This window comes from Ictalurus furcatus, chromosome 24 (genome assembly GCF_023375685.1).
Source record: "Ictalurus furcatus strain D&B chromosome 24, Billie_1.0, whole genome shotgun sequence".
Taxonomy (NCBI): Eukaryota; Metazoa; Chordata; class Actinopteri; order Siluriformes; family Ictaluridae; genus Ictalurus; species Ictalurus furcatus.
In genome coordinates, this window is record NC_071278.1 from 3,688,004 (window position 1) to 3,712,684 (window position 24,681).

The following is a 24,681-nucleotide window of genomic DNA, read 5'->3' on the forward strand; positions in this document are numbered from 1 at the left end:
AAGCGCCGTGCTTAATGAAGACCATCACGTCACACGTCCTCCACACACACACCTTAGGCAAGAAGAACCACGCCGACGTTTCTGTATGTTGTGTCCTTGCTTCTGAATAAACGTTCGTCCTGTAGGTACGAGCAGAGTCCGTGGGTTCTCATAAACCACGCGGAGATCAGTGAAGCTGCCACGCTATCTACAGAGGTAGCTGACGGCCTCTGAGCCAGAGTCACGTTGTGTGTCCTGTCTATTGAAGTTAAAGTTATTGTCTCCGCCTGTAGCACAGACAGGGTTATATAACAGTTAGATCATTTTATTTGCTTTATTTCTGTTTTGAATCTGCCTTTTTTATTTCACTCGGAGTAGTGCAGCTGTAAATCACAGGTTTATATTAATGCGCTCACTGATATGTTATTGTTTCTATAGTAACAGCCCATTCACAGGGTAGAGGCTCCACGTAAGTTAAGGTTAATAATTATAATAATAATAATAAATGGATTAAAAACATATTATTTAACGAGGAAAAGCGTATAATCTTAATGATATGGTGAAAGCATTTCACGTGTATGGAAGGAGTCTCCAGTGTCAGCGCGTTGTCGTTTTCATGATTTCAGAAGACCGTGAAAAGACCAGCCTGGTAAGGGAGCTGATCTAATTAAGCGATAAGAGGACCTAACTTGTTTCGTGGACGTTCCACGACATTAACTGTAACTATAAATGGATAAAAAGCATACAACTTTAAAAAAGAAATCGCTGTGGTGTGTATCTATCTAATCCTATGGTTGTTTGTTTTTCTCTAACAGCACGTCTTGTAGTGTTTTTTATTCCGTATGAATCATACAGGGTGTTGTGTGTTTATTTATTTTTCTTCACAAAGCTAAGCTTTACGTGTGCTCGTTGTAACCGTGTTTATAACTCATTGTGCGTGTTGTGTCTTATAGACAGCGTTCCAGCGGAGCTGCGAGACCCCTTTTATCTTGACCAGTACGAGCAGGAGCACCTGAAGCCCCCTGTGACGCGGCTGCTTCAATCTCCCGAGCTCTACTGCCGAACCTATGGCCTGTTGCTAGCTGGGGGTCCCGGGGCCAACGGTACGCCGACAGATAACACCGTCCTCCTACAGACCCTCAGCCAAAAGGGCTTAACCCCCAGAGACCAGAACACCCCAGTGACCGAAGCAGACCTCCGGCACAAGCCTATCAAAATGGTAAGTGGGTGCGGTGCATATAGTCACGTTAGATGTGTGCTGAGAGAAGGGAATGCGTGTGAGGGCGTTCACTGGTGGGTGTGTGTTTGGAGACGTTCCAAGTAGACACAGACTATCTGTCACTAAATCGATGGACACGCAGCGAGATGTTTGATTGTTTCATAGCTTTTAATAAAAGCTCGGCTGTCTAGGACGGGTCCAGGGAGAAGGCGGGAGGTGGGCGAGTGGGGGCGATGGGGGTGTTGGGTGGGCCTGTTTCTAACTCTGAAGAAAAGACCCTTGTCCACTTCACCATGGTTAAGTGGCTTCATGTGTGGGGGACATGGCTCTGATTGGAGAGCTGTGCTGAAGAGCACATGGTAATGAAGTACGTCTAGAAGGATCGGGTCTTTTTAAAAGACAACAGCCTCGGTGTGGACGTTGTTTTGTTCTGTAGAGGAGGTTGGAGGACGTCTGTTATCTTGTTTTGCCAGGCCTGTTCTTCTAGTATCGTCCTAGAACAGGGCTGGCAAACTCAAATACTCCAATTCAGCATTTTTGTGAGACCGTGTATGGCTGTAATCGAGGTCTTTTTTTTCTTTTCTTTTCTATTTACCATATTCTATTGGTTAACCTAGGCTCTGAAAATCGAATAGGATGTCTCTCTATAAAAAGAAGGGCTAACAGAAACTATTAAATTGTATGCCTTATTAATATTATTTATTATACCGGTTGTGTTAAACGTTATTTTATGAACGCATTCATTTGTTTAATCACATTTTATCGCATGCCACCTGCTGTGATGAGAAACCGGATTAGCCAATTGGGTCGATGCATTTTGCATGTACAGAGATATGGAAGTGAGAGCAGATGAAGTCGAGTCACTGCAAAAGAAAATTTAAATCAGGATTTATATTATAAGGTGTCATTATTTTTTTTTTTCATGTTGTTTTAATCTTTTTTTTTTTCTTTCATAAATAAATGTCGTTTATTTTATGGCAATGTTATTAACGTTACTCTTACTTCTGTGTGAGATCCACGTGTGCGTCACACTTACCTTAGTTCTCGCACTTAAATATAATTGATCAAGAAAACAATCGTGATTTTATTTTGTGCGTCACTGAAACCAGTTTCTGCTAACGCCATTACCAGCACAACACACGATGTGCTTCTGAATCATATTCATACCCGAGTCTGATCTACCTCAAACACCACACACAGGCTTTAACCTGCATTTCAGACCGGGGCCGAGCCAGCCGAAGTCGAAACCGGAGTGCACGTATATACAGCGGTTTATGGTAACTATCCTGTGGATAGGAAAAAAATGGCCGCCGTTCGATGGTTTTAAAGTCCCAGGGAAGCGTCTTGAAATGCGCAGCGTTATTCGATATGTTGACGTAATTTCCACTGAAACAGGAAGTCAGGGCGGGACATATTATGTGGCCCCGCCCACTTAAAAAACAAACAAACAACAAAAGCCAATAGTGTTTAGCATATGTTACGGTTTTGCAGTCTCATCAGATGATCACCAGGTTTTTTTTGTGAGGGGAAAAACAGTAAAAGTGTTTTCTCTTGAATATTAGATAATAAAATGAAAAATATTTTTTGAATAAGATGCTCTGTTTGGCTGGGGTTTTTTTTGCCACGTTTGAAGTTAATAAGATAAAAATACAAAAGACCGCTTCGGACCAATCGGATTCCAGAATTCAGCAGCGCTGCGGTGATGAAACGATAATCGCAAGTGCTGCTGCGATGATTATATGCATGACTGCGAGTGTGACCTTGCTTTTATACCACGGTTCTACGCATAAACAAGACATTAATATCGAGTAGCTGACATTTCAGACACGGTACGCTCAGACGTTTTGTTTATTTTCGCTCCGTTAACGAAACTAGTTCCCGAAGAAGCCACAGCTGGATAGAGCGTCGCATGTTGCCGTGCCAACACACGGACCGACTGACCGCAAACAAGTGATACGAACGGTGACATGTCCCAGTGCGGTTATACTAAACGAACGATCTGTTGTATAATCACTTAACACTGAAACCATTCATAAAATACAGCAATTCCAATTAAACGAAGAACAAAACGTTCTTGGTACGAACGCTGCTCTCTGCAACCTCATGGCTGATGTTTATCAGTCGCCTTTCTGTACCGTCGTAGAAACATTGTAGTACTTCGACAAGATCTAAAATGTTTGTCCTGGGGTTTTTTTTTTTGTTTTTTTTTTTCAATGTAAATCTCATATTAACTTCAAGAGAGAACAAAAGACATACTGATGCTGGTGAAGGAATGACTCTCTTTAGAGCTACTATAACGTAAGTGATGACAGGAATGAACTTGTTTCATTGAATATAACTACAAATTGATAAAAAACAACAAAAAAAGTACAATGTGCCGTTCTTTAAAATGTATTTTTTTTTAAAAATGGTCAAAATGCTGTGGTACAAGAGGATTAAAACACTATGGAACATGTTTTCAGGGTTATATTGTGTGGCCCCGCCCCCTTTTTAAAACGCCAATAGCGTTCAGCTTGTCTCACAGCCCCGGGTTAAGCCGTACTTGACGGTTAGTACCGTGGATTTTTATAATGTTGGGGGGCGGGACCCTTCGGTTTCTAGAGAGCGTTCGATTGGAGAGAAAATCTGATGGGAAGCTGAAGTGCAGAATGATGTCATCAAAATTGTTGATCCGTATCGGTGGTAGAGAGAGAGAGTGTGTAAATTGTGAATGCGTATATCTTCTAAATGTGAAAAAAGTACAATGTGTCGTTCTTTAAAAATGTATTTTTTTTTTAAAAAATGGTCAATGCTGTGGTACAAGAGGATTAAAAACACTATGGAACGTGTTTTCAGGGTTATATCGGTAACTCCCCTTAGTGCTGGGTTGCCTCACACTACTTTTGTATGTGTTTGAATAGGGTTCTCTGCGGTTGCTGTGTACACGCTGTGCTCTGTTGCTCAGGTTAACAGGTTCTGCGGTGTTGGTGTTATGCTCGCAGTGGGTTCAGTGAGGTGTGATGATGATGCTCCGGACTCTGTCAGTTCTGTGTAACTCTCTGTTGCCCGCTGTCTGGATGCCAGCTGTGGGTGGTGGTCAGAGAAAATGGGTCACGCAACAGCAGCATTAAAATCATGGAGCAGCAGGACAGAGTGTGGAAGCTCAATAGACTAGGAACAGCAGCGGTCTGTTGCGTCTTCCTTCTCAAAGCCTTTAGAGAGCAATTAAAAGATGAAATAACAGTAAGCTGGAACGTGACAACATTGGGCAGGAAGTTAAAAAAAGTTCCAAAAAATTCCAGACACGACCGACAAATGCTATGAAAGAAAAAAATAAAAGTCGGCAGGATTTCTATGGAAAGTCAACCAATCTGTGGAAACATTAACAAAAGGAGCATTTTTGAGCTTGTATTCATTAATCTGCAACACGGAAATTGCTCGAAGTCCACCATCTTTAAGGACAAATCAATGTCCTAAACGCGCGCCGAGAAATCAAGGACTGGGCAAGTTTTAATCAATAATGCACAAATACACAGCTTCACAAACGCTGGATTAAAGTTGTATATTTTCCTTGGGTCCTGAGTGCGAGTACAGAAATAAATGAAGAAGCAAAATGAAAGCAAAGCATCTGCTAATAGTTTGTTTAGCCCTTTAGCTAGCTTGGAAATAAAAGTGACCGTTACGTTAATGCTCGGACTCGAAGATCACTTTCTGGCCATCAGATTGTTTCTGAAATCTATAACTTCATATCATACTAACAATACACGACCTAGTCAGCATTAAGATCACCGCAAACGCATTTAGCCATCTTCGCTACGTAGCCGAATAACCACAGGCGCTAACGTGTTCACGTTTTTCCACTTGTTTGTGTTTTTTTTTTTTTTTTTTTAAATCTAGTCTTTATGAATCTTTTTTCATTTCTAGTAATGCTTGCATTAATATGCGTTCTGTAACACCTTGTTTAAAATAGGTGTGACTGTGGGGGGGGGAAACCTCTCCATTTTGATGCAGCTAGCATTGAAGCCATGACTCAGCCTTTTTGCTTTGTAGCATAAAGCTTTGACACTGCTCGAATAAGCACGATCTCCATTTTGAGTCTTTTTGCTGTAAACTAGCACGCAGCCAGAGCAGTTGTGCTACGGACTGACGATGACGATTCGCGTGTCAGTGTGTTTGTGCCAGAAGCCTGCGATGAAAATGCCGACTGTGGCAAATTACGTTAAAATAAATAGCATTCTGCTGCAAAAAATCGAGACGTGTGGTTACATTTCTCGCTTAATCCCGTCTCATCACACCCTTTTTGTTTGCTTTGTAAAATGTTCTTTTAGTGACGTGGACTCTCCGAAACTGACGCATCCTACAGACAGAGATCTAGAGCACGGTATATTTACTGATATAGTATAGATGCTGTGTATGTTGAGAAACGGATCCTGAAGGATGTGATGTTCTGGGGCTGTAGTTCACTCTTCATCTCTCTCCTCATCTCTTTCCTCGCTTTTCCCTCCCCCCTATGTGTAGTGTGTAAATCCCAGCCCCCCACCTCAGCACTCCTGCGACTGAGGAGGAAAGATCGGTGTAGATTAGCGCTGACGTGAGATCCAGGCCCGATCTCTGACTGTAATGTTTATCAGATCGACGCCTTGTGTTTTGCTTTCACTACTCGCAGTAAAGCATTTGTATAAGGAAGAAACGTTCATAGTTTCACCGTCACAGCCATTTCCCCTCCAGGCCACGAGCGCAGGGGGTCTGGGTTTGATGCAGACGCGCCCCGGGATTGTTTGTCTAGTTAATGTATGAGGAAACGCTTAATGAATGTCTCGACTGGTGCAGCCAAAACACTGCTGAGATGCAGAATTGAATCCAGTGCCTGAAAGCAAGGGTGGGCCATTGTAGTAACCACACACCACAATGCATGCTTCTAAGTATATCGTGGATATGTTTAGTGTTTCTGAAACATTAGCGCTCTGCGTTTCATTTTGAAAAACAAATTAAAGATCGAGAGAGATTTAGACCAATTTACAGAATCTGAAAATAACCAGTATCGTATGCAGGAAGTTGGTTGCCAGTCACCGGCAGGCACAACAAACGAACCGGCGTTCCATGTAGGGCTTACGCCGCTTGAAATGAGATTTGTTGCCGATCGGTCTAATTGTAGCTCGCCTCTTGCACATGTAGGCAGCCGCAGTTTTATAAAATACAGAATTTAACTGCACAATGGCTGCTGAGAATGACGACAAAGCCAGCAAAGCCTGCGGTTCAGTCTCCGTGTTGTTGTGCGTACGATCAAGGTAGCGTAACGGTCATACGGTAGGGGCTTGACGAATCAGGGAAGGATACGCGATGATCCAGAAGACCCAATCGGGGGACGAATGTGGGCGAAGCCACGCCTTCGTTTTCAAAAGTCTTCGTTTTGGTCCGTTTACACTGAAACGCGAGCCCGGAGTTTTCAAACTAAAACGGGGTCCTTCAGCATTTCCAAAAGTGTCCACTTTCGAGGGTCGAAAATGCCGGAGTAGTGTAGACGACAGGCGTAACCGTAGCAACAGTTCTGCGTTTTAAAACGGAAACACACTAGTGTAAACAGGGCCATTTTCTAACGTTTTTACACTACCCCACACCCCTGAGCAGAACAATTTGCCTGCTTTTGGTCGGAAACTCTTTACACCATAAACTGAATCCATTCAACAGGAACTTTTGTCAACTTTTTCCACGATTGTACATCAGACATTCAAAGTCATTTGATTGCGACACTCTTGCTGCATCTGCATAGTCCAGAGAATGGTTAGAGTAATACTGATGGCTTGAGATTGATGTGTGTTTGTTTATGTAGGAGTGCCCTGACTAAGAGCAGCACAGTCCGCTTTCCTGCACCGTTTCCTGACCACCCCCCCTCCCCCTTCCTCCTCTGACCCGCTCGACCTCCTGCTCAAACCTGGTCGATGTCTGAATATTTGATTCTATGATGGAAGCTAATACACTCTCTGTGCTGTGCATATGCCTCAGACTCCTCTCGACCGGGAGCTTATTGATGCCGCTTTGGGCTGCTAAGCGGTGCATTTGTGGGTCATCGTTGGTTGCCATGGTGAATTGGCAGCTTGTTTTGTCCTCTGATCTAGTGCCGGACCTCACTACCCTCTCATTAGGATGAACTTGTGATTTGGCTTAGCGAGCTCTGAAGGGCCCGACATGGCCCCCCCCCCCCCCCACACACACACACACACCATCTCACTCTCTCTTATTAATTCCTCGTTTTCTGTCATGAAATTGCTATGCGCTCGTTTTCCGTATAATCACTGTACTGCAGAACAGAGCCGAAGTACATGCTCTCATTTCTCTCTTTAATTTCTTTCCCTCTGTCAGAATTGATCTCCCAGGAACGGATTATACCCGAGAGTTTATAGCTGTCTGTGACGCGTCGTTTGTGTCCCACCCACTTTTCATTAAATCATTGATTTCACCAGAAGCCCGGCTTTTTTTTGGGTTACTGTCTGTGTGGGATTTCCATGTTCTCCCCATGTCTGTGTGGGTTTCCTTTGGGTTCTCTGGTTTCTTCCCACCCACCTCTCCAAAACATGCCTTTAAATTACAAAAAGACTCCGTGGTACAGACTGAAGATAAAGCGGTTACTGTAGATGAATGCATCAATGGGAACGATGGGAATTAGATTTTCCGTAGCATAAAATGCGACTATAAATGCGTTTTAAAAAAGTGTTCTTTAATTGATAAAAAATGTAATCATTGTCAAGTTGCCGTGGTGGAAGAGGAACTTCAGGACATGCTGATATAAGGGGGGAAAAAAAAATCAACTTCGGGGTAGTAACAGTAACCCTGCCTTGTGTCCGGCCTCATCACCACCCTGACATTGATGATTTTCCTATAACAGCACACCCCAAAGTGTTTCATTGCACACCTCTAGGTTACCGCTACTCCTTTAGCTTTATGGATTCTGAATTAAGGAATTATTTGGCCTAATATGTATTTTATCTGGCACTGCAAGCTAGAAGAGTTCCTGAACCCTGGTCGGCTAGCTGTTCTTCCAAAAAAAATCAAATTCCAAAACGTATTCAACGTATTTTCCAGTTTGATTTGCCAGTGTAACCCCAGTCTCCCAGTGCTTTTATTTAATGCAGCATAGCCTCCAGATTGACCGCTTGTCCCAGAATGTAACGGGGCGTCAGGACCAGAGCTGAACCCGTCAGCTGGTGCCACCACTCGAGTGTGCAACATGACCAGTCTACTGGTCACTCACAAAATGGTGTGTGAATGTGGTATAAACCTACTGTAAAAGGAAACCTGGGTTTATGTGCTGAGGAATGTGTTCTGACATGCTCCTCCACTGAACATGGTTAATGATTATACCAGAGGCACTGCGTGTGGCCAATCCAACCGAGGTGGGTAGACGGTCAAGTGTGTACCAACACCTCAGTCAGCAGATAGTACGACACGCCGCGCAACCTGCAGTGTGTCTGTACTTTTGTTTTTTTTTGTTTTTTTTTTAAAGGGAAGGGGCGCAGTAAAACTCCTGGCTGTCCTCCAGCCCACTAGAAATGATTGGCTATCTTCAGAGGCCAGCACTTGGCACAGCTTTAGCGACTAGCGGAAATACATAGGGCTTGTCCTTGAAGACTGTTTGCAAATGCCGGCTTGTACAAAACAGCTCCAAGTCTGATCCAAGATAAGCTTCTCACTCAGTGTTTCACTTCATTCAACTGTTAATTCCAGTTAGTTGTGGGAATCTGGAGGTTCTGCATGACTGCATGTTCAGGTTCCACTCACGTTGATTAAATGTGTGATTCCATTAAAAAAAAAATTCTTCATGCTCCTTGATGACGATAAATAAAAAATTTTAATCCGTTTAGATTGATCTAAGAATAGGGCGTCGTTTAAATCTGTGTTAATTGATGTACCTTAAGGTATAATGGTGAAGATAAGTAAAATAATGTGTTTTTTTTGTTATTTAATAATGGCTACATGACGTGTTATTATGCAAGTACTGGGACGTACTCTTTTGCGACACGCTCTAACGTACGTACTTTTCCTTCACTAAAACAGTGCATTCTTTTAGTGCGTAGTATAAGTAGGCGCTTTGGGATGCAGCATTAGTGTCAGTGCATGACCTCTGGACCTCTTAGCGTGTATTCAGTCTGGCGTTACTCTCCCAGCAGGTCAAAGTGTGAAGTGCCCGAGTGACTTCGTGTCTCCGTTTGGAAGCACAATGTATTACAGTTAAAAAAAACAAAACAAAATAAAAATACACCCCCAGAAAGACCAGCAGCAGTGAGCAGGTGTGTGAATCGCGAACAGAGCGTGTGTTTAAAGCGCTAAACTTCTTATCAGAACTAAAGAAGCTCTCCCTGGCTGATCTGCTAATGTTGACACGGTGTTTTAATGAGCCTCTCTGTCTCCGTAATGGGACGGGAGGATAAGACGAGGACGATTAACAGCCTCAGGACGTTGGAGGTCATGCCTCTGACTCGTGCAGGGTGCAGCAGGTGTGGTCGTGACTCAACACGTGAATTTAGTGTACATTTGAAACATTTCTGGTGTTGTGTAATAATTAGAAAGGGAGGCGCTACGAGCGTAAGTTTGTACACTCGCAGATACAGACGAGAGGTTTGTAGGACAAGGAAGTTTTCGCCAAGAAATTTATTTGCGAGGTGGATCCCAACAGTCTATCACAATGAGTCACGCTGTAATATATTTGAGAGAAAGAGGAACCTGACCGGGGAGCCGTGCCGGAACGGACACGAGGAAGAGAAAAGCTGTACGCTTCATATGCAGTTATTGATCTATCGCGCTGTGACCGATAGCGGCAGGTTTAGACTTTGTGTTGGTGTCTGCGTGCCGTGTTTCCCAATTGAAACACGGTTCAGTGTCCCACTCTTTTACGTTTACGTTTAGCAGACGCTTTTATCTACAGAGACTTACGGAAATGCTTTATCGTCTGCTTGGGAAAACATGTTGGTGCGGATCGGTCCCAGTTTAAAGATACCAAAAGGCTAAGAAAAGAGCAGCAAGCGATCATACACACATCAAAACGTCATCACAAATAAATAAATACCAAATACGTGCTTGGTGAAAGGTGGTTGTTGTTATTAGGCGCACGGCGGCTTAGTGGTTAGCACGTTCACCTCACACCTCCAGGGTCCGTGGTTCGATTCCCACCGTGGCCCTGTGTGTGTGGAGTTTGCATGTTCTCCCCATGCTGCGGGGTTTCCTCCGGGTACTCCGGTTTCCTCCCCCAGTCCAAAGACATGCATGGTAGGATGATTGGCGTGTATGAATGTGTATGTGATTGTGTCATGGATTGGCACCCTGTCCAGGGTGTACCCCGCCTCGTGCCCCATGCTCCCTGGGATAGGCTCCAGGTTCCCCGTGACCCTGAAGAGGATACGCAGTATAGAAGATGGATGGATATTATCATTATTATTATTATTATTATTATTATTATTATTAATTTTTAAAAAACAAACATTTTTTACATGAATTATCGAATGATGTCATACTTTTTAACAGTGTATAGTAACATTTAATGTTGGGGAATGTCCATAAAACAAGTTGGTTCCTGATATCGCTTACATTATAGCAGCTACAGTCGTTCCCTCACCAGCCTCTCTCTCTTTCTCTCTCTTGAAGTTCATAAGACAAAAAAAAAAGAGCAGCTTTTCATTCTACCAAGTAACTAGAAAGCACAAATTCCTCTGGACACACCGAGATCCCTTCCGTTAAACATTACATCAACATTTAAACATTAATTTGTTTGCTATTTATTAACGAATGTATTTTCTCTCACTATTTATGCGATGCTTTTTTTTTAATTTTTTTTTTTTACAAGAATATCTGTAATGTGATTAAAAATATATATATTTATTTATTCATTTTTTTACAGCACAAATACTTTGATTATTCGATTATATAAAATGCGACGTCACAGAGGATTTTAGCATTTTTGTCAAGAATTGATTGAAATGAAAAATGTTGTCATTTTGCCCGTGAGCTTTTTCATCGTTGCTATCAACAATGTATTAAAACCAAAGTGAATTAAGGCACTTGATCGCTTGATCCATGTTGGAACTCGATTAGTATATACTGTAGTTTACTCAATATTTTATAGTTTACAGCCCATGTCCTGTGTGTTTACTGTCCTGTTCTGTGTATTTATTGCCTTGCACTCATCTCACGCTGTTGTATATTTGCACTTTATGTAGTCCTGGGTACTGTTCTGTTTGCACCGTGGTCCTGAAGAAACTTCATTTCGTTCCACTGTACACAAGCTATATAGAGGAATGATGATAAAAACTCACTTGACACTTGACTTAACATACTGTTGTTATGAAAAATAACTCAACATTTTACCCTCGTAATCCCTGGCGCCACCTGGTGGCAGTGTGTTCCTCTGGTTCCTCCTGTCTCTCCAGACTCGCTCCATTAGCCAAAGCCGTGATGTCTGAACGTGCCTGCTCTGCTTTATTGCATAAAGTGTAATGGCTTGATTGCCTTAATGGAGGCTGTGTTTCATCCATGTTCTGACCGTTGTTCTTCTCTCTCTGCGATTGGCGCAGAGCGCCCACTTAGCGGTGATGGACGCTTTAATGGCGGTGGGAGCCATGGAGACGGTGAGGGCGAGCGGAGGAGTGGAGAGACTCGGGGGAGAAGACGACTGGGAGAGAACGCTGCTGCACTGGGTCAACACGGTGAGTGTGTAGCATTGTACAACCTCACACACACCTATACAGAACATACCTCACACATACAATGTCAAACAAAACACAAGTATGCAAGGTCTCACAGAGAACAATACACACACCCAGTCTCATACAAAATAAACACGCCTACATGAGACAAATAGCAAAAAGGACAACAAACAGACTCTCGCTACTTGCACTCTTCTGTATCAAAAGGAAGACAGATGGAACTACCGGTGTTGGAGGAGTTATTGATTAATTGGTGCGATATTAAGACGAATGTTGTTGCTGTTCCTTAATTTATTCTTTTCTCTTACACTTGGAAATTGACTTATTTCATGGTTACATGGGCATGTACAGTCACTCGGCGATTTCTGATGACATCACAGCGTACTTGTTACGTGGGCGCAGGATGACTGAAATAAGACTGCCTGGCATGTCTTTTTTTTATAAAGGTTTTATGCATTTTAATGATGTTTAATGATGTATAGTTGTTTTTTTTAAAAAATATGCCATGTTTTCACAATGGCCCAAATCAGATTTGAATAAATTATTTAGACATAGCCATTCCCTCCCACCATCTTTTCAAACTGCTGCTCGTGCTGCGTCACAGAGCAGTGCAGCACACCCTGAGGAAAAAGCTATCTACCATCTTCTGCATACACGAGCATGAGCTCACCGATGAGTGTGATTGGCTGATGTTGCTCTGATTGAAAGGATAAACAGGGTATGCCATCTTTCCTACCCAGAAAGCACGACCGATTTTGGAATCCCGGCCACAGATGGCTTTTTGGGGTTAGAAGTCGTGATCTCTTGTCCATAGGGACGAATGCTTGTCCCCCCATCCCCAGTTAGAAAATTTGGCCTTCATAGCCAAAAAGCCAACGTTCTGCAGCTCTGGACTATAGTAGGTCAGGTGTTAACAATTATACAGACTCGCTGATCTCCTTATTGAGAAACGAGACATGGGAATGAGCCGTGCGGTGTCTGGGCCTCGCCGAACTCACAAAAAAACTACAATTACGCAACAGACAGACTCGTACTATTGCTCATGTTTTACCTGTTTCACGAACAGTTAAGTGTGGTGGAGCCGGTGGTGTGTCCTGAAATGGGAACATGGACACCATTACAGCAGGGCTGTGGAGTGATCCTTCATTTTCACTCCCTACTCGTTTCCACTAATTGCAGAATAAATACTGACACGAACTGTCCTCTGCATGAAGTGGCCGGGTTTTGAGTTTTTTTGAAGCCTTTATGGCTTTCAAATACCTTTTTGAAATTACAGTTGTTACTTAAAATATTTATTATTTCAATGCCTATGAATCGTGAAATAATGTTGTCATATTGCCACAGTCAAAACTAAAGAAAATCACAAACTCTGAGGTTTTAGATGATTTTTATTTACAGTATTTATCCATAGTAGTGCGCGAGTCGCTGATATTTAAATTCATTTTGTATTTCTTTGCCAACCCTGAATCTGTGTAATAATCCATCATCTTCAGCCAAAAATATGTCTGTCTCCCTCTGTCTGTCTCCCTCTGTCTGTCTCCCTCTGTCTGTCTCCCTCTGTCTGTCTCCCTCTGTCTGTCTCCCTCTGTCTGTCTCCCTCTGTCTGTCTCCCTCTGTCTGTCTCCCTCTCCCTCTGTCTGTCTCCCTCTCTCTCTGTCTGTCTCCCTCTCTCTCTGTCTGTCTCCCTCTCTCTCTGTCTATCCGTCTCTCTGTCGATCTGTCTGTCTGTCTATCTATCTCCCTGTTTTTCTCTGTCTATCTGTCTGTCTCTCTCTGTCTAGCTATCTGTCTGTCTATCTATCTATCTATCTCCTCCGACGTGCAGTAAGATTGATTAAGTCATGCATTAATTTTCTTCCTCCTTCCAACACAGATTTTTATTTATTTGTTTGTTTACTCTCTCTATCACACAGTTAGATCTAATATTAAATGACCTCCTGTTCACTATACATGCTCACTTCATAGAATTTCAGATAATGGAGGTTATTTTCCAGCATTTGAAATTCAGACACCCAAAAAAAAAAAAAAGAAATGTTCGAAATGTTTAACCTGTTACATGTAATGTCACTTTTAGGTTACATGTTTTGTTGTTGTTGTTGTTGTTGTTGTTGTTGTTTTTTGTTTGTTTGTTTTTTTTGATTGAGAAATTTACACACACTATTTAAAATAAAATAAAATGGAAAAAAATTACCAAAATGTCCAAATGTTTAAATGGCCAAAACATGTAGGACATGCGATCTTAATCGTTTATTTGTAGATATTCGGTCTTCAATGCTGTAAATATTATAGAGATTTGTTCAGACAGCTCTGCTGTATAGCAGTGTAATACTGAGGGTTTGTTTCTCCAACATAGTTAAACAAGAAGCTGAAGGAACGCACAGAGAGTGACCAAACCCAGCAGAGTACAGAACCACAGCCTGTTCAGGCCTCGGTAAGACACGCGTACAGCTTATGTACAGACGTAATTATCTCCTTCTTCTATTATCATCTCCTTCTTCTATGATCTTCTGTGCTGCTTTTTCCTTTTTTCCCCCACTCGGGTAGATTTAATAGCTCTCTTCTGTGCTCTCTTCTGTGCTCCTGTTTTTTCTTTGTACCCGTTTCACACGTCTCACACAGTGTCCCACCCGCTGGTACTGGAAACTTGTTCCTGTAAGTCTATCTCGCTCTCTCTTTGTCCTTCATCCCGTCACTCTTTTATCTCTCGCGGTCTTCTTTTGTGGATCGTGACGTTAGTAATCGGCTTTCTTTCATTAAAATAAGAGCAGACAGTTCAGGCAGCGAGGCGTCGAGCACACACCCCTTTAATTGGATTCAATTAAAGCTCGGACGATTCACGAAGAAGGCTAAATGTCGGACAACGACCCTCCACGAATGAGGTGTGTTTATTTAGGCGCGATGTGGTTCTATCTGAAGGAGATTACAGTAATGGTAGAGGAGCCAGATTCCGCTGGTGTATCAGGTGTTGGCTGTTCACACAGCTACCTCTGTTCAGAGCTCGTCTCCTCTCCCGAGTCCCCGCTTTGTCCCACTTTCCTCTAACAATGTCCTCGCTGTTTGTTCCCCATCTCAGCCGACCTCATTCTCACTGTGTTTGGCTGAGGTCCTCTGCATGGATTCTCACTCTTGCACTTTTTAAAGATTTTATTTATTTCATTTTAAAAAAAAAAAAAAAGAGGTCCTTGTTTTTTGTTTTGTTTTTCTTTTGAGCCCGGATTTTCCTTGCTGTTGTGCGTGCATGTGTGGTTGTAATGCACATTTCTCATCTCTCCATGTATTTTCTTGCTTACAAAATAATGTATTTGAATTATAATATTGTAACCAAGCCAAAGCTGTGTGTGAAATGGCGTACTGTACGCTAGGGCTGGCCGAAATATCGCCATTGCGATGAATTCTACTCAGCATGATAACCTTTTTTTTAGAAAGATATCATTAGTACTTAATAATACACACACACACACACACACACACACACACACACACACACACACACACACTGCTTTTAGTGTGGCGAGTGGCTAATTGGATTTATTCTTGTACCGAATGTATTTATTCTTGTACCGTTACAAGAATAAATGCATTCTGTACAACTCCGTAGTGCATAACACCTACGGCACGTGTGTAACGTGATTTGCTCACTACATGAACTTGCTACGGAATTGTATCGGTGTTTCTATGCTTTTGTTTGACCTTCATGCCAGAGCCAGATCACCCTGCAGTTCTCGCCTGGTTTCCCACTGAAGCTAAGCAGGGTTGAGCCTGGACAGTACGTAGATGGGAGACCTCCTGGGGAAAACTAAGGTTGCTGCTGGAAGTGGTATCAGTGCAGCCAGCAGGGGGCGGTCATCATGTGGTCCGTATGGGTCCTAATGCCCCAGTATAGTGATGGGGACATTACTGTAAAAACAGCACTGTCTTTCAGATGAGACGTTAAACCGAGGTCCTGACTCTCTGCGGACGTTAAAAATCCCAGGACTCCTCTTGTAAAAGGGTAGGGGTATAACCCCGGAGTCCTGGCGAAATTCCCCCATTGACCCTTCACGATCACGGCCCCCTAATAATCTCCATCTCCGAATTGGCTACATCACTCTCCTCTCCTCTCCACTAATATCTGGTGTGTGGTGACGTTCTGGCGCACGATGGCTGCCGTCGCATCATCCAGGTGGATTCTACACACTAGTGCTGGTTGAGGAGATTTCTCCACCCCATACTACGTAAAGCGCTTCGAGTGTCTAGAAAAGCGTAACAAACTGTAACTAACTAAGTGAAAAATAAGAGCTAAAACACAAACAAACGTTTACCAGCTAGCTATCGAAATAAACTACCTCAATTTAAAAATAGCAATGTCTTTAAAATATAATTTAAAAAAAAAGTATTTTATTATCGTTTTGCTCAAGTTTACACTTATAGACAGCTTGATTTTGCTTCATATCTCAATGATTTCTGGGCAGGTTTTGCTTCTGAAGTCTACATCTATGTCAGCTTGTTCCTTGTAACCCTTCCAAGAGGTTATCTAAAGGAACGGCTCTGACGATGGTGGCCTTCAAGGGGAAAAATTCACAGCGTGTTCAAGAATATTGAAACGGAGCCCTGAAGCGAACACGCTAATCGCATTCTGAAATATGCAGAGTACGCCATTTCAAACGCGGCTCTAGATAACAAAAAACCTCATTTGAGGAAGCATGCATGGACTCCCACAAATCCCCCATTCCTGTCATGTGCAGCTCCGGTACAGGAAGGATAAGCTGCTGTCTAAGCTCAAGCCCTGTTTTCCTGTCGTGAATGAAGTGAAGGATCTCTCTAATGGCTGTGCCATCGCTGCCGTCATACACTACTACTGTCCTGGCCTGCTGCGCTTAGAAGGTAAAACCACACGGCTGTATCTCTGATTCCAATCAGCTGTATACATGTTTTGGCATTGTTTATTGTTCTCAGTCAGCCATGTCAAGCGCAGGTCAAAGTTCAGACTAAATCTGCAAGGTGTTAGGTTTGTGATTGCACTTTGATATTCGTATCTTTATATTTATCCTCCATTTTTTTTTACTTTGGTGGTTTCTCTCTCTCTCGTGCTCTTTCTCTCACGCAGATGTTTGTATGAAGGAATCCATGTCTTTGGCCGACAGTCTTTATAATCTGCAGCTCATTCTTGAGTTCTGTGAAAGTTGTCTGAAGAGCTGCTGCCCCCTGGTGTTGGAGGACATGCTTTACAGCCCACCTGAATTACAGGTACACCATTATTTTGCCTTTATTTATAGTAGGTTCTTAAAATTTATTTATTTATTTTTTCTGCATGTGTTGTTTTGTGTGTAATTCTGGAGTATTTGTTGTGCAGGTTAATATGCTGAGCTTTCTGGCAGAGCTCTTGTATTGGTTTGAAGTGTCGAAGCCTGACTTTGTTCAGCCTCTGAACGCCACAGGTTAGAGACAGTGATTCTTACGAACACAGAATTTCTCTAAGGTCTGCAGTTCTTTTGCTCTAAAAATTCATCAAAGTACTTTGCATGATAAAACATTATTGTCTTCCATCGTAAGTGACTCTGGTGATCATCAAATAATCAGATGTACACTGAAGTATCGAATGCTGTAGTGCTCGTCTAATGGCCTTTTCTAGAGAGCTTGTGAAGTTGTTGAGGGAAAGGACTGCTGGGATATTTGATACTCATATGACGTTTTCTCCTCAGAGTCCTCTGGAGGTTCAGAAAATGGCAACAGAGGCTCTGGCAGCAGGTACGTGGACACGCAGTACACAGCATGCTTCACACAAAAGTGTGTTTTGCTTTTGAAATGAGGTTAACTATAAGTATTTGTGTCTCCTTTGTTCTATCAGCTCTCCCTCGTTATTTAAAAAGCCTTTCTTGCCAATATCCCCTGCCACACCAATTCCAGGTAAGCGGAAGCATAACGCAGCCTCTGAGCGCTCCCAGGTCTTGTTTCTTGCCGCACGTTGTCGTTTCACCATCACTTCTTTGTGGATTTTTATTGCGCGTCGCTGGAATGTACTCGTGTAACGCAGGCATTTCAGCACATAGTGTGTATATCCATCCGTTAACATTAGTCTGTGTGTTTTTCTGCATCTCTGTGTGATCAGGCTCACTGACTCAGTCTACCTCAATGTCTCATGTAGAGGCAGCTGGACGATCATGGACTAAAAACCCTCTCAGGTAAAACCCTGAATTTCAGTTGCGCTATTTTAAATTCTCGTATTCGTTTGCAACTCAGATTTTGCTCATTTTTCTTTTCCGGATGTGTCTAGTCGTCCCCTGTCATCTGCTGTGTCCTTCAGTATCCCCTTTGGTCTCGACAGTGATGTGGACATAGTGATGGGTAACCCTGTAATCATGCGCTCCGTCAGCTCGGATAACATCAATCCTGCGGGACAGCCTGTGAAGCGTGCCCATTACACCCCTCCGGAGGACATCAGCAGGTCTCCAGGACCTAACGGCCCCCAGCGTGCCTCTTGGGCCTCCCGTAGTCCTGCAGTGCCCCTTTTGGCCGAGGAGAACGGCCTCGACGAGGGTGACGCGGCGGAGTTGCCCACCATCGAGGAAGCCTTGCAAATCATTCACAATGAGGGAAAAATGGAGCCTCGTTTACATCCGGATGGAGCGCCTGATGGGTTCTATTTGCACTCGCCGGACGACCCAGCCAGTCGTAGACATAACGGTAGCCCTGCTATCCTCAGCGGCTCCGCCCCTTCCGGGGCAGGAATGCAGTACAGGCCGATGGGAAATGCAAGCTGCACCAGACGTACGTCTGATGGCTCACGTGACGACGACTCTGTACTAAGAGATGGCAGCGTGGACTCTGATGCCTCGGAGGATCTTCCAAAAACTCAATCCACACCCGCCACGCCTGCAGGTGGTGCCCGGGTGGCTAATTCGTCTGGGCAAGAGACCCCAGACAGCGGTGTGAAGATGACCAGTTTCGCTGAGCGTAAAAAGAAACTGGCACAGGAGCAGCCGATTCCCGACGAGGACCCGCAGATGACCAGCTGGGCAGCTAAAAAGACACAGGAGAGCCCCAGCAAAAGTCCGGCACTCACCAGTGAAATGTCGGAGCTTGGGGCAAGACTGGAGGAGAAGCGCAAGGCCATCGAGGCTCAGAAGAGGCGTATCGAGGCCATTTTTGCCAAGCATCGACAGAGGCTGGGCAAGAGCGCCTTCTTGCAGTTGAAGAAAGAGCAGGAAGAAGACGTTGAGGGGGTCAGCGCAGAGGAAGACGTAAGACGCATGTCGCTGGATGAGAGACTAGCACGCATGGAGAAAGATGAAGAAAGTGAGGCGAAGCAGGAGAAGGAGCGCCCTCCAGATGACAGGAAGGTTCAAACTTCTGCGCAGCAGGCCTCTAAAGACAAAACGGTGGCAGGAACGTCGGGTGAGAAGACCGGTGTACCATTGGGTGATTATAACAATGCAGTGTCAAAACTGAACGCAGCTCTGAGCTCGCTGCAGAGTGATGTGCAGCGCTTGTCCGAGCAGCAGAACCAGCTGTTGTTGAAGAAAATCCCCTCTGCCAACCAAACATGGGTCATCCCACCCAGCACGAAGAGCTCCACTGCAGCAGGACCTCCACGCCTGTCCAGGGAGTCAACTCGTGACTTGATACCCAACTCTGCCTCCTCATCCCCTTCCCCATCTCGCAGAATCAGCTCTCAAGCCATTCCCCCGAAATCGCCTGGCTCTCACCGCCGGGCTCAATCTGCACCTCCAAAAAGCCCCAAAAATCAGCACCACTCAAGGTCTGCAGATCCAAAGATGCCCACGCTCACCCGGGTCATCACGGCCCCACATTGTGTGGACAGTATGCCTCATCGACGGAAAGTATCCCCTTGGCACTACAGAGACCAGACTTCATCCTCCTTCAGCTTCGGCTCGTCAGTCTCCCAGAGCGACTCGCGTCCTCCCTCTCGGCCCCTCAGCGAGGACACGAGCGACGACCAAACCGTTTTCAGCCTGGAACTAGATGGAGGCTCCAACCATTTTCCTGGCAGGAAGGAACATCATGGAGGCAGCAGCTCAGGCGCTCCATCAGAGTGTTCCTTTGAAAGCGACATCCCAGCATCAGCCTTCACCCGCAAACCCAGCAGTCTGATCGAGATCCCGCTGTCCTCTCTGAGTGGGCTGGACGGAGAGGATGCTGAACATGGCCTTGACGCCGCCTCTGACTCCATGAGCGATCACACCGAGCCGGAGACGAAGAGTGGTATCGGCTTTTTCTTTAAGGTCAGTGCAGTGACACGGCTGTGTTTTTGCTCGCGTATGTAAACACAGCATGTGCGTAACATTTTTTTTTTTTGAAACCTTTTTCAGCAGGACGAGGCTCGACCAGAGGACGAGATGGCTCAGAGGAGAGCTGCACTGCTGGAAAAGCAGCAAAAGAGAGCAGAGGAAATTAAGAGGAAGAGACAGGAGCAGGAACGAGAGAAGGAGGCGAGGTGAGTTTCCATGACCTAATTCTGATATTGCCCACTTAATGCTGGATCTATTTTGAATCTAAAAGCATGCTTGGATCCTGGCAAGTCCTGGACGGACACGGCGTTGTCGTTGAGTGGTTCCCTTTTCGAGAAGACATTAAACGATGGCCCTTAACGACTGGAAGTGAAGAAAATTGTATTTAATGGTGCAGTTTATCGTGTTTAGCGCCCTCTGCTGTCTGTCAGATGAATTACAATTGCAGTGAAAAAATCAATCCAATCTCACCCACTTTGTTGAAACTACAGACCTGGGCGCATCAGTTTTTGCTGGGGTGGGGCTCATTTCTGGGCCAGAAAATGTAACAGAAAAAAACAACAACTTGAAAGTAAAGAATGACTGTTACAAAACACTTTTTCTAGGTTTTGAAATGATAGCCCTAGAGCTTTCAAAAAATACAAACTGCAACTTTAATTAATCTGAGAAATAAATTAATTAATTAATATCCTTGTTGGTTTTTTTTTTTCCCAGTGTATATTAGTATGTATAATAAAGAAATGACCTGATTTACTCTGATGTACAGAACTGTAGTAAATGATGCCTTCATAGTTAAGGAGGTATGGAACCACGGAGTTGCAGCCCTGTTCTCGTACTTGTTAGTCACTATGTGACCGTCCGTCCCACAGCAGACGCAATTCCGTGGATGAGCTGGAGCGACCCCGGACGCCCTCCACACCTCCGCCAGCTCGCACACCTCCCGCAGCGCACACTCCTCCTCCCGACGGATCTCAGCACCGACGCGGAACCTTTACTAGGCAAGAGTACGAATGGCGCCATCAGCTCAAGATCATGGAAGACCTGGACAAGGCGCTGCGCCAGAAACCCACCACTGTCCGAGGTGTCAAGAAACAGCGGCCCAAAACGGTGTTCCGGGATGATTCGGACCTCTCCCGCAGCCCAGCTAAAGGGTTGCTGGGTAAGTGTCATTTCATAAAGAATGAATTATTCTCCTTAATTCAAGCCTGTGAAGGTGCTGATCTGTTTGTGAACGCTTTCCTGTAGGTTCTAGACTGAATAAAGTGTATTCTCATTCCACGATGAACCTGTCCTCCGTGGCCAATGATACTGGGACACTTACCATCAAGAAATCCCCAAGGTAACTATAAGGATTCGAGTGCATTGTGTTATTAGTTGATCTACTTGTCTGTCTTCGTCTTGGTCTTGAGCCTGACTTGAAATAACAGAATGTATAACGCACAGCACAGTTATTCAATCTGAGTAACTCCTGTTCCTGGTTTGCAGTCGCTCTCACTCTCCATCAAGACTGATGTCTCCGGGCCGTATGGCCACACAGAATGGTGATAAGGACTGGGAGAATGCATCCACCCTTTCTTCCCCAGCTTCCATCCCTGAGTACACCGGTACAGTATCACAGGATCATACACTTCCTCCTGAGTGCTAATTTTGGGTTATAATCCTCTATAATCACTGTTCTTTTATCACGTTTGATATTGTATTGTACGGTATAACATGTCCCAAAACATTTGTATCTTTTTTTTTTTTTTTTTTGCCTCAGGACCCAAACTATATAAAGAGCCAAGCTTCAAATCCAACAAGTTCATTATCCACAATGCCATCTCGCGCTGCTGTTTGGCAGGAAAGGTCAACGAACCGCAGAAAAACAAGATCATTGAGGTGAGAGACCTCACAGTCGTCTTCCTCGGGTTGTGTTCTTGTTGTTTCCCTCCCATTGCATTCTTCCATTTTTCACGTCTATCCCTTAGGAAATGGAGAAGAGCAGCGCCAACCACTTCCTCATCCTCTTCCGGGATTCGAGCTGCCAGTTCCGGGCGGTTTACACCATGAACCCGGAGACGGAGGAACTGGTGCGTCTGACTGGCATCGGCCCGCGGATCGTCAGCCTCTCCATGGTCGAGTCTATCTACAAATACAGCTCCGACCGCAAGCAGTTCTCGGTCATCCCGTCCAAAACCATGTCCATGAGCGTGGACGCTTTCACCATCCCCGGCCAGCTGTGGCAGACCAAGCGGCCCGGGACGCCCAAAAAGCTCGGAACACCAAAGTGAAGCTGACGGAGTATCTGAGGTGTCCTAGATCTTTTCTTTCCCCCTCCCCTAGCGGCAGAACGGTTCAGAATCGGAGCTGGCGTGGCTCCGGGAGAGTGGGAGAATCCGTAACTGTGTGGGAGTAATAGAAAAGAACACACAATCCTCAGAGACCTATTAGCGACCCTTGCAGAACACCTCTGTGTGCATCTGCTTCAGATTTCAAAATCAAAAAAAGGAAGAATGCCATTTTTTTTTTTTTTTTGTTCCAAGCCGTCACAACTCTAAATGCTGGCCAACTGGAATATCTTGTACAAAAAACCCCTATATACGTGTACTTTTCACGCTGAAACGACAGAAGTCACCATCTTCCATTCCTTCATACTAGAATGAACTGATTCCGTCATCTCAGATCACCAGTGTGGAATGAAGCGCTAACACGAACACTAAACTCGCTGCTTTGCGGAATTACACCAGAGCATAATCTCTGCCTCTCTTTTATATACCTTCCTCTTTTCCTCGTTTTTGCTTCCCGTTTTGCTCTAATCTCAAAACAGACCTAAAACTAGACTATGAATGTAGGGCACAAGCCAGCCAAGGGCTTCTCGTTTGGTCATTCGTCATACAGGACTGGGATTTAGAAATCTTCCATGATTTAGGGTGCTTGGTTATGCTCCTGTGCCTCTTGCTAACTGTCTGAAATGTGAAGTATGTGCCTCTCGCTAACACTCACTCTCCTCTGCCTAGCCCTTACTCTTACTTAAAGTAGACGTCTGGATGTGTAAGGGTTTTTTGTTTGTTTGTTTGTTTTTTTTTTGATATCCGAGTAGACCACACGGGCCTCAGGTGAGCTTCATTTCCACGTCGGTTTATTAAGAACGAATGGACAACGACCAACACGAGATGTGCTTTTACATTAATAATAAGGTATTTTTACTCTACTCGGCTGTGATTAAAAAAAATAAATAAATAAAAAAAAGTAGGGCGGAGGGAAAAAGAATCTGTGATGTATCATGTAATGTATATTATGAATGCTGTTAATGATTTTTTTTTTTTTTTTTTTTCCTCCCCATTTTTGACAATGATTTGTATATGGCGAAGAGAACATTTGTAAGATATGAATAAGCTGCCGTGTGGCTTCAGCGTTAGCAGTTCCGAATGGGGGTGTGTGTGTGTGGGTGTGTGTGGGTGTGTGTGTGGGTGTGTGTGGGTGTGTGTGGGTGTGTGTGGGTGTGTGTGTGTGTGTGTGTGTATGAAAGAACGATCGAACGAGTGATGAGAGCTAACAGAGAGGACGGGGGAGGGGATTAAGAAATAAAGATTGAACATCTGCAGAAATGTGATTTCTCTTATTTAAAGGTTGAAAAGTACTTCTCTGTGAGCGAACATAGAGCAGGCAACGGTGGATTAAAACATTATTATTATTATTATTATTATTATTAGATTGAGGCTTGTGTCTCAAAATTTGATAGTGATCTCAAGAACGAGTTCAAATCAGTGTATCGGCCTTGTTCGTTTCGGGTGTAGTGCGAGTGACCGACTTTTCTTTACCCAGAGTGCATGTGGTCTGTCTTTCCTCAGAAAACCTGATCTAAGCACTAGAACAAGTCTCCCGTGTGTGTTGGCCATTCGCAGTCTGAAGTGAAGATGTGAATATTTTTGTACAGAGAAACATTGTGAAGGTATTGAATAAGTGTATAATTAAGTGATATGGTGTGTGTGTGTGTGTGTGTGTGTGTGTGTGTGTTGATCCGTATGAGAGAATGATTGATATTAATAGTGATAAAACGGAGTCAGTGCAATCGTCCTGTAAAATGCTTTGGTTTATTTATTAGGAAGGGACTAGCTGGAATTATTCTTTTTTTTTTTTCTCTTTATTGTTCTGTTTCAGATTTTTATTATTTATGTTGTGGTGAATCACGTTCATTTCGTACTTTAAAGGCACATTGGCCACTTTTCTTTTCTTACGTCACTGTGTTTGTCAGTCCGATCGTTCTGTCCTGCCCAATTGTTCATCGTTACGGATCCGTCAGCTGGAGCGACGGGCTCCGATTAATAAAATCATTTTTAAATCATCACTGTTGATCACCACTCGCTTCATTCATTTGTTTGTGGGTCTTCGGTTCATTTTTCAACCCAAAAAAAAAAAAAAAAAAATTGATTAGCATGCATAAATATTATTTCGCATCATTCCACTTCCTTCCATGTATCGATAAAAAGGCACTTTCAGTTCAAATAAGGATCTGAAGTGCTGAATTGCCATTAAAAATAAAAATAAAAAAAGGAATGAATTACAACCCGAGAGTGAACGTTTTAAAAACCAGTCGCAACAA

General features: G+C 43.9%; 1 protein-coding gene across 2 annotated transcripts in view; it reads left to right on the top strand.

The window, feature by feature from the left end:
• The window catches only part of camsap3 (calmodulin regulated spectrin-associated protein family, member 3), a 39,331-nt gene extending 14,905 nt beyond the window's left edge, over positions 1–24,426 (top strand). The window contains exons 2-17 of one of the 2 annotated variants that reach the window (XM_053613311.1): positions 933–1,198; positions 11,740–11,871; positions 14,225–14,302; positions 16,596–16,734; positions 16,958–17,097; positions 17,204–17,288; positions 17,553–17,598; positions 17,699–17,757; positions 17,960–18,032; positions 18,125–20,093; positions 20,181–20,305; positions 20,972–21,258; positions 21,345–21,438; positions 21,585–21,703; positions 21,859–21,977; positions 22,067–24,426. In XM_053613311.1, the coding sequence (XP_053469286.1) occupies positions 933–1,198; positions 11,740–11,871; positions 14,225–14,302; positions 16,596–16,734; positions 16,958–17,097; positions 17,204–17,288; positions 17,553–17,598; positions 17,699–17,757; positions 17,960–18,032; positions 18,125–20,093; positions 20,181–20,305; positions 20,972–21,258; positions 21,345–21,438; positions 21,585–21,703; positions 21,859–21,977; positions 22,067–22,369 (4,034 nt within the window). In that variant the 3' untranslated portion in view covers positions 22,370–24,426. Of the gene's footprint in view, positions 1–932; positions 1,199–11,739; positions 11,872–14,224; positions 14,303–16,595; positions 16,735–16,957; positions 17,098–17,203; positions 17,289–17,552; positions 17,599–17,698; positions 17,758–17,959; positions 18,033–18,124; positions 20,094–20,180; positions 20,306–20,968; positions 21,259–21,344; positions 21,439–21,584; positions 21,704–21,858; positions 21,978–22,066 lie in introns of both variants that reach the window. The other variant, XM_053613310.1, reaches the window with a different exon arrangement.
• The last annotated feature ends 255 nt before the right edge of the window (positions 24,427–24,681 follow it).